This window comes from Cebus imitator, unplaced genomic scaffold, assembly GCF_001604975.1.
Source record: "Cebus imitator isolate Cc_AM_T3 unplaced genomic scaffold, Cebus_imitator-1.0 Scaffold218, whole genome shotgun sequence".
NCBI lineage: Eukaryota > Metazoa > Chordata > Mammalia > Primates > Cebidae > Cebus > Cebus imitator.
In genome coordinates, this window is record NW_016107533.1 from 3,634,575 (window position 1) to 3,648,950 (window position 14,376).

At 34.9% G+C, this 14,376-nt stretch overlaps 2 protein-coding genes across 2 annotated transcripts; both read left to right on the forward strand.

Annotated features, from left to right (window-relative positions):
• The first annotated feature begins 377 nt into the window (after nt 1–377).
• LOC108318416 (olfactory receptor 5D13-like) lies at nt 378–1,310 on the forward strand. The gene has a single exon (XM_017549453.1). It carries the CDS (start codon nt 378–380, stop codon nt 1,308–1,310), a length of 933 nt encoding a protein of 310 aa, XP_017404942.1.
• An 11,884-nt stretch (nt 1,311–13,194) lies between these two features.
• LOC108318417 (olfactory receptor 5D13-like) lies at nt 13,195–14,139 on the forward strand. The gene has a single exon (XM_017549455.1). The coding sequence runs from the start codon at nt 13,195–13,197 to the stop codon at nt 14,137–14,139; it is 945 nt and encodes a 314-aa protein (XP_017404944.1).
• Nucleotides 14,140–14,376: the final 237 nt, after the last annotated feature.

A 14,376-nucleotide genomic window follows, 5' to 3' on the forward strand; every position in this document is an offset into this window, starting at 1 on the left:
AAGTTTTTTAAAATTTGTTTTATGCCACAATTTATGTTTCAGTTCTATGTGAATCATAATAAATTGCCTGCGTAAGTAGTGTTTTTTGCCCTGTAGTATGCATCATAATTACCTGGAGGCTTGACTAAACCACAAACAGTGGACCTCACCCCAGAGTTTTTGTTAAGAAGGTTGATGGAGCTGGAGAATTTGCAGTAATAGGGAGTTCCCAGGTGGTGCTGCTACTGCTGGTTTTATGACCAGATTTTTAGAATCACTGTTCTATATCACTTGTCATAGAAACACATGAAGCCTATTTTCTCTCTCTGTTTCTTTTTCCTATCCAGCTCTGCTTTGCAGGAACAACTTTTTTCTTTTTAATCCAACAGTATCTGTTGATGGTATCTGAAGGAAATAAAAGCGGCACACCCATTTTTATTCTCATAGGTTTTTCAGAATACCCAGAAATCCAGGTTCCACTCTTTGTGGTTTTCTTGTTTGTCTGCACAGTAACCGCGGTGGGGAATTTGGGCACGATAATAATAATCAAAATCAATTCAAAACTCCATATAATCATGTACTTTTTTCTTAGTCACTTGTCCTTGGTAGATTTCTGTTATTCTAAGCTGTTGGAGAACTTGGTTGTGGAAGACAGAAGCATCTCTTTCTCTGGTTGCATCATACAATTCTGTTTTGCTTGCATTTTTGCAGTGACAGAAACTTTCATGTTAGCAGCAATGGCTTATGACCGTTGTGTGGCGGTTTGTAAACCTTTGCTCTATACCACTATTATGTCTCAGAAGCTCTGTGCTCTGCTGGTGGCTGGGTCCTACACATGGGGGATAGTGTGCTCTCTGACACTCACATATTTTCTTCTTGAACTGTCATTTTGTGAATCCACCCTCATAAATAATTTTATCTGTGACCACTCTGTAATTATTTCTGCCTCCTACTCAGATCCCTATATCACCCAGCTGATACGCTTTATTATTGCCATATTCAATGAGGTGAGCAGCCTAATTATCATTGTGACATCATATATGCTTAATTTTATTACCATTATGAAGATTCCTTCTGCAAGTGGGCGCCAGAAAACCTTCTGCGCCTGTGCCTCCCACCTGATGGCCATCACCATCTTCCATGGAACCATCCTTTTCCTTTACCGTATTCCTAATCCTAAAAATTCTAGCCTCATAGTTAAAGTGGCTTCTTTGTTTTACACAGTGGTGATCCCCATGCTGAATCCACTGATCTATAGCCTTAGGAACAAAGATGTCAAGAGCATGTTTGAAAAATTAGTTGACACCAAACTGATTTACTACAGAATATAATATTCTTAGATATTTTATTTCTGAAAAAGTGATTTACTATCCACAGATTATCTCTTATAGTACAATTGATTATTAAAATTATTTAGTCAATAGACCGTCAGTTGATACATTAATGCCAGCATAACCTTTAGAAATTACTTTAGTGAAATAGTTCTAAATGACATGTAACCAAAAATTCTAAATCCTAAAGTTTTTATATCACATGTTGCAATATTTGTAAATTATTTCAAGATACTTTTCTATGTATTCTGTAACTTTATGTATATTTTCAAAGCAAATCTGATTCAAAGCTCATTAAATATGTGCAGATTCAAGATGACCTCCTAAAATTGTATTCTGGAACCCATACTCCTGAGTGACTTTAACAAAAGCCTGTGATTACTGTGTCTTGTGCACCAACCAACCCTTTGCTTTTTCTTGTTTTGAATGGCAGAAGTTAATTATTGTTCTGAAAATTATAGCCTGCTGATTAGCAAACAAAATGGAATTAAGTATTAATCTACCTTTCTTACATGCATGCCCTATTTTATGCTAAAAAATTATCTGAGTGATCAGACAATGGGATATTAAAGTAACAGAATCCTAAAATGAAATCACACATATCTGGTCACTTATATTCCAACAAACAAGCCATTATAATTCAATGGAGAAAAATCATAATGGGAAAAGTGGATATCCATATGGAAAAAAGAGCCTTAAGTTTTATTTCCCATCATACAAAGCTATTAACTTGAGTTAAATGAACTATATCATGAATCTAAATGTAAATGTTAAAATTACAAAATTTTAGCATAAAACATACGGAGACTCTTTTTAAAGTTTGGGTGTAACTTTTTAAATACAGAACGTTAAAAGACTGGCTCATCAGAAAATGGATAAAATTAATTTTATTAACATTAAAACCTTATATTAAAAGTTTCTTAATAGTAAAAGACATATTAAGAAAGTGAAAATGTAAGTCACAGATTGTTAATAAATATTTGCAATATTTGTCTGACAAATAATTTGTATATGGAATATATAACAAACTCTCAAAACGGAAGACAAAGCATCTAATGAAAAGTGGTTGAAATATTTGAGGAGACACTCACTTGACAAAAGAAAATACACAAATCATTCATAAACACCTGAAAAGATGTAAAGTATCAATAATTACCAATGAAAATGTTATGAAAACCACAGTGACTCAGGAGGTGAGGTGGTAAGATTGCTTGAACCCAGTAGTTCAGGGTTACAGTGAACTATGATCATGCCACTGCACTCTGGCCAGGGTGACAGAGCGCGATCTGTCTCAACACACACACACACACACACACACACACACACACACACACACACANCACACACACACACACACACACACACACACACACACACACACACACAAACAGTGATGTTTTTTGACGACTCATTAGAATGGCTAAAATAAATACAACTAAAAAAGTCTCAGTGAGAAAATGAATCAACTCTAATGCTAACACATTTCAGGTGGAGGTAAAAGTTTAAGTTTTTGAAAACAATTTAGCTGTATCATATGAAATTACACAAAGACTTCCCATCCAACTCAATAATTTCTTTCCTGGGTATTGGCCCATTAGAAGTGAAATAAAATGTTTTAATTTACGAGAAAATTGTTCTCTCTGGCATATGCAATATTATAGGGAAGGGAAAAGATGAGGAAAAGTAGTGTTTGGGAGATATTTACAGGGGTATTTTTGAGGTTTTGGTGATTGCGTTCCTTGAAAAAGTGATCTTCCTAGAATAGATGGGTTTTCTTCCATGATGGACTTTTGCTATACACTTAGGGTAAACAGAAGAAAGCAGGAAAAATCTTTTCCAACATAGAGAAACTATGTAGGACACATGGACATACACACATGAGTATATGTACATGTAGAATCATATGTATAACTAACCGTATATGTATTGCATATGGTACCATATACATACACTAGGTAATCTAAATACATCTTCACCTGCATTATGTCTTCGATGACCTTCTATAATATCCACATTATCAAGTGTGATGGCTAATACTGTCAACTTGATTGAAGGATGAAGGATGAAAAATGTTGCTCTTGGGTGTGTCTGTGAGGGTATTGCCAAAGGAGATTAATATTTGAGTCAGTGGTCTGGGAAAGGCAGGACCATTCTTAATCTGGGTTGGCACCATCTATGTGCACACACATATACACACACACGATAAGTATACATATTTGTGCATATGCATGTATGTGTGTGTGTGTGTGTATGTATGTGTGTTTGTATATATATCTTATTAGTTCTGTCCCTTAGAGAATCCTAACGAATATACCAAGCCTTTAATAATGAGATACATGGGCCAGGCGCAGTGGCTCATGCCTGTAATCCCAGGACTTTGGGAGGCTGAAGTGGGCAGATTGCCTGAGGTCAAGAGTTCGAGACCAGCCTGGCTAACATGGTGTGACCCTGTGTCTACTAAAAATACAAAAATCAACCGGGCATTGTGCTGGGCACCTGCAATCTCAGCTACTTGGGAGGCTGAGGCAGGAGAATTGCTTGAACCCAGGAGGCAGAGTTGCAGTGAGCCAAGATAGAGCCATTACACTCCAGCCTGGGCAGACAGCAAGACTGTCTCCAAAAAAAAAAGAATGAGACAGAAGAAATAAAATATAATTGTCCTGTTGCGATTCAGGATAGGGGTCATTTGTTCCATTAAACTGTTAACTATGTGTTATGATCATATGCGAATCAGCTTTATTTAATCATTCCATAATGTTAACATATATAAAAACATCACATTTTACCCGGTCTATCTATTCACAGAACTATTATTTTTCGATTAAAATTGTAAATTGCAAAATAGATATTAATATATATTAATCATCTAGGAATAGATAATTAAAATTTCAAAGAGTGAAGAAATCTTCTTTGGTGAGCTGGTAGTCACTGTTTTCTACACTGCATACATTTTGTGATCCTGTGAAACAGATTGAATTTCAGGTTTGGTCCTTGCATAGAGATGCTACAGGGAAAACAACAAATACAGCAGTGCTTTGTGGACACACAAGAATTTACAGATTCTAAAAAGCAACCAAAACATAGTTTGTTTTTTCTGCTAGTTCCTTCAGGTGTGAACTTAGGTTATTTGAGATCTTTCTTTTTCCTTTTTTTTTTTTAACTTAGGATTTATCACTATAAACTTTCCTCTTAGACCTGCTTTTGTTGGATCCTATATATTTTGGTATGTTGTTTCTATTTTTTTGGCATCAAGATATTTTTAAATTTCTGTTTCAATTTCTTCTTTGGTCCATTGGTTAGTTAGGAACATCTCGTCTAGTTTTCACATATTGTTGATTTTTAAACTTTTGTTTTTTTATTGATTTTCATTGATCCATAAAATGAATGCTGTTATTGTTTCTTACACATTGTTATTGGGAAAATACTTGATGTGATTTTAATCCTCTTAACTTCACTAAGACTTGTTTTATGGGCTGCCATTATTTGCCCTGGAAAATAAATCTTGTGTGCTTGAGAATAATTAGACTTTTCTTTTACAAGACACACAAAAATCAATTCAAAATAGAATAAAGATCTAAATGTGAGACCAGAAAATGTAAAAATTCTAGAAGAAAACATAGGAAATAAGCTCCTTGACACTGGGTTTGTAACAATTTTTAAAATGTGGCACCAACAGCATAGTCAATTAAAAATGTGGGACTATATCAAGCTAAAAAACTTTCTGCACAGAAAATAAAATTATCAACAAAATGAAAAGACAACTTACAAAATAGGAGGAAATATTTTAAAACCATAAATCTGATAATAGGTTAATATCAAAAATATACAAGAAACTCGTATATGTCAATAGCAAACAAAACCCAAATACCTTAATTTTTTTAAATGGGCAAAGGACTTGAATAGACATTTTTACCAGAGAAGACATGGAAATGACTAACAGGTATATGAAAATATTATCAATATCACTAACCTTCATAGAAATGAAAATCAAAATTACACAAGATATCGTCTTGCTCTTATCACTATGGCTCATGGAAAAGTCAAAGATAACAAGTGTTGGTAAGGACATGGAGAAAGGGAAAGCTTGTATACTTTTGGCGGGAATGTAACTTGTTAATAGACATGTGGAAGAGAGCATGAACCTTCTTCAAAAAATTAAAAATAGACTTACCATATGATTCAGCATGTTCAAAATGGGGTATATTTCTAAAGGAAATGAAATCAATATGTGAAAGAGATATCTGCACTCTCATGTTGATTGCAGTATTACTCCCAATATTCACAATATGTTAACAGCCTATGTGTACATCAGTAGATGAATACACCATGGAATAATATACAGTCTTTAAAATGAAGAAAACCATGTCATTTGCAACAACATTGTTAAATATGCTGGATATAATGCAATATACCTTTTATTTTTTGTTTTGTTTACATTTCTAACTATTAAAGCAGCATTTAAAAATTTTGTTTACATTTGAGATAATCAAAACAGCAGCAATTTGCCTTGTAAAAAGTTATGGAAATGTTTGACTGCAGTGATTCTCTATATCCTACCTGAAGTGAGCAACCATGACTGGCTCTCAAGTAAAGAATGGAAGTGAGAAGACAATGATTGACCAGGTTAAATTGATGAAGAACATAATTGCCGAATTATGTTCCTATCAAACCAGTTCTCAACAATGGTCCCCAATAAAAATAAAAACTCAAAAATTACAGATAGAGAATTCAAAGCATATATTGCAAGGAAACTCAGTGAGATACAAGACAAGGTTGAATATCAACATGAAGAAAATTTTAAAGCAATCTAGGAAATGAAGGAAGAGATAGACATCTGAAAATAAATGAATTAGAACTTCTGAGGTTGAAAAACTCGCTTAAGAAATTTCTATATACAATTGAAATATTTATCAATAGACTGGACCAAACAGAAGAAATAACTTTAGAGCTAGAAGGCTGGTCTTTTGAACTAATGCAGTCAGGTAAAAATAAAAAAGAAAGAAATTGCAAAAATGAACAAAGTCCTTGAAAACTATGGGATTATATAAAGTGACAAAACCTATGAATTACTGGCATGCCTGAGAGAGAAACAGAAAAAAAGCAAACAGCCTGGAAAACGTAGTTCAGGAAATAAAGCACATTTCCCTAATCTTGCTAGAGAGGTAGACATGCCAATTTCTCAGCAGCAACCTTGCAAGCCAGAAGGGTCTGGGGGCCTATTTTCAGCATTCTTAAAGGAGAGACATTCCAACCAAAAATTTCATATCTCAGTAAACTAGGATTCATAAGTGAAGGAGAAATTAAAACTTTTCCAGTCTAGCAAGAACTAAGGACATTTGTTACCTCTAGACTAGCTTTAAGAGATACTTAAGGGAGTTCTAAACACTGAAACAAAATAACGACATCTGCTACCACAAAAACATCCTTCAGTACATAGCCCACAAACCCCATAAGGCAACCACACCATAGAAACTTCAAAGCAATCAACCAACAATTTTACGGTAGGATCCAAAGTCACTTATCAACGGTAACCTTGAATGTAAACATGCCGCTTATAAGGCACTGAGTGGCAAATTGGATAAACAGATAAGACCCATTTTACTATCAAATTGTTGTCTTCAAGAGACCCATCTCACATGTAACAATATAGATTCAAAGTAAAGGTTTAGAGAAAGATCTATCATGTAAACAAAAAATGAAAAGAGAGCAGGGATCACTATTACACCACAGAAAACAGACTTAAAACTGTAAAAAAGGATAAAGAATGACATACCATAATGATAAAGGGTTCATTTCAAACATAAGACTTAACTATTGTAAATATATATGCACCCAATATTTGAGCACCCATATTTATAAAACATGCATTTCTAGGCCTGCAAAAAATGTAGATGGCCATGTAGTAATAGTGGGGGATTTCAACACCTCAGTGACAGTGTTAGACGGATTATCAAGGCAGAAAACTAACAAAACAATTCTGAATTTATTTGACACTTGAGTAATTGGACATAGACATCTACAGAATGCTACACTTATCAACCACAGCACATTTTTCTCATCTGTAAACAGAAGAAGTCCAAGATTGGCCACATGCTTGAACATAAAGCAAGTCTCAATAAATTTTTTAAACAATGAAAAGCATGCAAACCATACCTTTGGACTTTGGACTACAGTGGAATAAATATAGAAATCAACACCAAGAATATCTGTTTAAACAACTCAATTACACCAAATTTGAATAATTTGCTTCTAAATGGCTTTTGGGTAAACAACTAAATTAGGAAACTAAGTAACAACTAAATTAACTAAATAAAGAAACTAAGAAACTAAAGAACTAAGTTAAGGCAGAAATAAAAGCAAATTCTTTGAAATAAATGAAAACAGAGACACACACAGCAAAATCTCTAGGATACAGCAAAAGCTGTGTTAAGAGGGAAGTTTGGAGCACTAAATGCCAATATCAAAAAGTTAGAAAGATTTCAAATTCATAACCTAACATCACACCCACAGGAACCAGAAAAAGAACAAAATAATCCCAGAGCTGGCTGAAGAAAAGAAATAACTGAAATCAGAGCAGAACTGAATGAAACTGAGACTTAAAAATAGACATAAAGAATCAAAGAAACCAAAATTTAGTTCTTTGAAAGAATCAAGCAGATAGATACACTGCAAGCTAGATTAAGAAAGAAAAAAGAGAAGATTCAAATAAGTACAATCAGAAGCAACCAAATGACAACCAATCCCACAGATATACAAAAGTTCTCCAAAACCAAATGCAAAAAAAAGTTCTCCAAATGCAATAAAATATATATTTTAAAAATAAATAAATAAATAATGTAAGAATAAATTTTTTTCAACTTTTTATCAACACCTTTGTGAAAACAAAAAGGAAAATCCAGAAAAAACGGGTAGAATTCTGGAAAAACATAATCTCCCAAGATTGAATCAGGAAGAAATTGAAACCCTGTACTAAGTTCTAAAACTGAATCAGTAGCAAAAAACCTACCAACCACAAAATGTTCCAGACCAGGTGGATTCACAGCCAAATTCTACCAGACACACAAAGAAGAGCTGTTACCAAGTCTACTGAAGCTATTCAGGAAAATTGCATTGGGGGGATTCTTTAACCATTCGATGAAGCTGGCACCACTCTGATACCAGTTAGTGGCAAAGACACATTGAAAAAATAAAAGTATAGGTAAATATTCTGGATGGCATAGATGCAAAAATCCTCAGCAAAATATTAGCAAACTAAATACAGCAGCACATCAAAAAATTAATTTAGCACTATGATGTAGGCTTTTTTCCTGGAATTAGAGTTTGGCTGCACATATGCAAATCGAAAGTATGATTCACCACATAAATGGAATTAAAAACAAAGTGATATGATTATCTCAATAGATGGAGAAAAATCTTTTGATAAACTCCAACATGCCTTCCTGATAAAAAATACTCAACAAACTAGGTATCAAAGGAATGCATTTTGAAATAATAAAATTCTTCTATGAAAAACCCACAGCCAACATCATACTGAACAGGAAAAAGCTGGAAGAATTGCAAGAAGACAAGACTGGTCAGTCTCATCACTCCGACTCAACATAGCACTGGAAGCACTAGCCTGAGTAAACTGGCAAGAGGAAAAAAAAAATAAAGGCATCAAAAAAGGAAAATAAGCAAAACTATCTCTCTTTGTTTATAATATGACTCTATACCTAGAAAACCCTGGAGACTGCACCAATAGGCTCTTGTAATGGGTCAACATTTCAGTAAAGTTTCAGGATACAAAATCAATGTACAAAAATCATTAACATTTCTATATATCAACAACATTCAAACCAAATTAAGGACCCAGTCCCATTTACGAGAGCCACAAAAAAGTACATTGGGATACATCTAACAAAGAGGTGAAATGTCTCTACAAGGAGAACTACAAAACACTACTGAAAGAAATCAAAGAAGACAAAAACAAATGGAAAAACATTCCGTGCTCATACATTGGTAGAATCAATGTAATTAAAATGACTGTAAAGCCCAAAGCAATATATAAATTCAATGCTACTCCCACCAAACTACCAATGTAATTTTTTAACAGAATTTACTATTCTAAAATCATGTGGAGCGAAAAAAGAGCCCAAATAGCCAAAACGATCTTAAGTAAAAAGAACAAATCCAGAGTCCTTACATTATCTTACTTCAAACTATGTTACATGGCTACAGTAACCAAAACAGCATTGTACTTAAACAAAACAAAAAAAAAATTAAGGATGTAGACCAACAGAATGGAATAGAGAACCCAAAAATAAAGCTGCACACCTACAGCCTTTTGGTCTTTGACAAAGTCTACAAAAATAAGCACTGAGCAAAGGACACCCTATTTAATAAATGGTGCCAGAATACCTGGCTAGCCAAATGCAGATGCTTATCTTTTACCATATACAAAAATTAACTCAAGATGGGTTAAAGATTTAAATATAAGCCCTCAACCTCTAGGAATCCTAGAAGAAAACCTTTTAGATTTCTTATGCAGATACCTGGAACTCTGCAACAAAACCAAGCCATCTACAAAAAAGTTTCAATATCTTATGGATAAATAGCTTCTGTTGTGTTAGTGGTCTCCGGTGGAGATGCTGGCAAGGGTTAGCAGGGTTTTACCAAGTCCAGAGAGAGCCTAAGTGGATATAGTTGTGGGATATTTAGATGTAGTGGAATCAATTGATTGGTTTCCACCCAAATGTTTTAGAGAGTTAAACATGCTTCCAAAATACATGTATTATTTTTAAGAAGGTTTGGACAAAAAAGATATTTCAAGACTTTATGTTATAAGCTTGGAAAAGTGACAAGCTCATATTTAGAAGAAAACACAAATTTGTTTTCATGAAGTAATCAATTGTTCCAAGGACAATAGTGATTATTTGATGATAAATGAAAAAGCCAGAATGAACATTCTATTGTTCATATACAAAAAAAAACATACGAGATACATATGAAAAGACAGAAAGATAAAATGTTAATAGTGGTTACCTATTAATTGTTGCATTCTCATTGATTTATCATTTCCTTTGTGTTATATTATTGATACCATGTTTTCAATGTGAATATTATGGTTTTTTTCATGAAAAGTTCTAAAATAAATTAATGAAATACGCTTGATGAGATATTGTCTTCAGTAGTTTAGAAGAAGTTACATGATTGCAAAATGCCACTCAGGGAGGTATTTAATCTAATTTCTGAGTTTGCGTTCTAAAAATAAGTAGTTCAGTAAAAATTCTCTAGGGTCGAAATCCCCAAGGTCCTGAAGGCCTACATAAACCCTAGATTTTGTTTCCAGAAAGCAGAATCAGCTTCCAAACCTCCCTTTCTCTCTTTCCCTTTTCTCCTCCTTTCCCTGAATTTTTCTGTTTATTAGATAAGAAATATATTCTTGGCACACTCATTTAAATTTATTGTGGACGCCTGCTGTATTTATTAACTTCTTCATACTTTCAGTGATACTTGAATTCTGAGTGGAAACTTCCTTGGAGATAATCTTCAGGTGAATTGACTTCAGGTCAGTGACATATCTTGTGTTATCTTTCACTAATTGGGGCACACTGGAGTCCTGAAATCTTTAAAGTGGGAAACTCTCCATTAGTCTAAGTGCCAAATAAACTGAGTCTATCTTCCCAAAGGCTTGATTTGTTGAATTCTGATCTCTACTTCTTTCTCTGGGACATAAATCCTCATTTTTGCTCTCCATGTGCCTAGCTAAGTACAGTCACACTGAAAATTACAGAAAGCTATTATAAAATATGGAAACCTCTCAAAATCTTGCAGAAAGAATAACAAGCATAAAATAAAAGTTAACAGAATATATCACATTTGATTTCCTCATAATAACGGCTGGTAGGTAAACCCACCAGTTTAGAAAATAATAAAAGTTAAAAGACAATAAATAAGGCATCTAGATGGATGTTATGAGCATCTGTGACACTAAGTGATAAAGCACTTACGAAGGAAAGAAAATAAAAGAGTAAGAGAATGTGTTAAAAACGTACCTTTATCATTTTACTAGGTTGCTACATTATTTTAGAACACTAATACAATTATTGTAGCATAAAGATGGAATCAAGAGAAAGGTTGAAGATGTGCAAATTTATGTTTCTTCAACATCCAGGTATATTTTAAAACCAGAAAAATTCCCGTGGTGACTCATAAAAGCTATCATTCCCATGAACCTCAGACTGAGCATCTGAGATTCATGGGAATGATAAATACCATCTATGACAATACCATCTCCTCCAGTGCATCACCTTTTCAGATCCTTTGTCATTTTTAGTGCTAAATGTATATGAATTGTTAAATTAGCACTATTGAGAGATGGGTGGATCATTTGAGATCAGGAGTTCGAGACCAGCTTGGCCAATGTGGTGAAACCGTGCCTCTACTCAAAATACAAAAATTAGCCAGGTGTGGTGGTGGGTGCCCGTAGTCCCAGCTACTAAGGACGCTGAGACAGGAGGATCCCTTCAGCCCAGTAGGTGGAGGTTGCAGTGAGCCAAGACCACACCACTGCACTCCAGCCTGGGTAACACATCGAGACTTCATCTCAAAATTAAAAAAAAAATTTAACACTCTTGAAAAGCACAGATCTTCAGAATGCTGGAACTGTGAAGGAAACATTTTTAAGAATACCATAGAGGAGTTTTCTATCTATCTTAAAGAAAACTACAGTAGTACTCACTGATTTGTGTTTTTTCTTTCCAAGTTTCAGTTGTGGTCAACTACAGTATGACAATATTAAATGGAACATCCTAGAAATAAAAATTTCATAAGTTTTAAATTTTGTGCTCTTCTGAGTAGCATGATGAATTCTTACACTATTCCGTTCCATCCTGCCTGGACATGAATCATCCCTTTTTTCAGATTTCCTGTTCTGTAGATGCTACCCGCCTCTGACTTAGGAGCTGTCTCTTTCATCATCTCTAACAAAGAAGAAGAAAATTATATAAACTGTGGCAGTATCACAATACTTGCCTTCAAATGACCCTTATTTTATTTACTAATGGAACACGTAATCCAGAACTTAAAGTACAATTAAAAAAAATAAAAATAATGGCTCCAAAATGCAAAAGTAATGATGCTAGCATATTGTGGCAGTTATTTTCTTTTATTATGTTACTGTCGTTAATATGGTACTGTGTCTAATTTTTAAATTAAACTTCTTCATGGGTATGTATGTAGAGGGAAAAAACATAATATTTATGGCAGTCAGTACTAGGCATTCACCAGGAGTCTTGAAATGTTTGGCTGTGTGCAGTGGCTCACACCTGTAATCCCAGCACTTTGGGAAGCCGAGGCAGGTGTATTACAAAGTCAGGAGATAGAGACCATCCTGGCTAACACAGTGAAACTCCATCTCTACTAAAAAGCTGGGCATGGTGGTATGTGCCTGTAGCCCCAGCTACTTGGGAGGCTGAGGGAGGAGAATCCAGGAGAATAGCTTGAAGCTGAGAGGTGGAGATTGCAGTGAGCCGAGATTGCATCATTGCACTCCAGCCTGGGCGACAGAGTGAGTCTCTGTTTCAAAAAAATAAAAAAAAAAATGTATTGTGGCTAAAGAGGGATTACTGCACTCTAGTTCAACTTCTGCCATTCAGGGTCAACTTCAAAATCCAGCTCATCACTAAAAAGCTGTCTAATCTCATACAAGTTCTTAATTTATATATGCTTCAGGTTTCATGTATTAAAAAATGGGGCTACTCATTTTAAAATTCATTGTGTTATTTGGAAATCTAAATCAATATGTTTTAATGTTTCAGCACCAAGTCTGACACATGGGTAAATGTTATATGTATAGGAGGTAATTATTACTTATTATAATTTCAGATTTTCTCCAACAATAATCATGTTGTTAGCTGAAGGAAATCAGAGTTCTGGAGCCATCTTTATCCTCTTGGGCTTCTCAGAATATGCAGACCTCCAGGTGCCCCTGTTCCTGGTCTTCCTGACCATCTACACCATCACTGTGCTGGGGAACCTGGGCATGATCATGGTCATCAAGATCAACCCCAAACTCCACACCCCCATGTACTTTTTCCTCAGCCATTTGTCCTTTGTCGATTTCTGTTATTCCACCACAGTTACACCCAAATTGCTGGAGAACTTGGTTGTGGAAGACAGAACCATCTCCTTCACAGGATGCATCATGCAATTCTTCTTGGCTTGTATATGTGCAGTGGCAGAAACATTCATGCTGGCAGTGATGGCGTATGATCGGTATGTGGCGGTGTGTAACCCTCTGCTCTACACGGTTGTCATGTCCCAGAAGCTCTGTGCATCACTAGTGGTGGGGCCCTACACATGGGGTATAATCTCTTCCCTGACACTCACCTATTTCCTCTTGTCATTATCTTTTCGTGGGTCTAACATCATCAAAAATTTTGTCTGTGAGCACTCTGTCATTGTCTCTGTCTCCTGCTCTGACCCCTCCATCAGTCAAGTGCTTTGTTTTGTCATTGCAATATTCAATGAGGTGAGCAGCTTGGGAGTCATCCTCACTGCCTATATTTTCATCTTTATTTCTGTTATAAAGATGCCTTCTGCTGTTGGGCACCAAAAAGCTTTCTCTACCTGTGCTTCCCACCTGACTGCCATCACCTTTTTCCACGGAACTGTCCTGTTCCTTTATTGTGTACCCAACTCCAAAAACTCATGGCTCATAGTCAAAGTAGGCTCTGTGCTGTATACAGTCATCATCCCCATGTTGAACCCTTTAATCTATAGCCTCAGGAACAAAGATGTGAGAGAGAGTGTTAGAAAGTTAATGAATCACTTAACACAATTTTGTTAAAGATTTATGGTCCAAAAATAAATTCCATGTATATATTGAGGCTTGTTCAATGCTTTTAGTAAAGAAAAATTCAAATTATTTAGTCGATTCACCAGCCAGATTTTTAATTCTATATTAAGAAGCCAGTTATTTGATCATTTGATTCTGTTTTTAGCAAAAAATATAACAAGGTTGAATGTTATCTTCCAAGCTATTTAAGTTCACCCAGAACCACAGAAGTAATCTTTTTTGGAAATA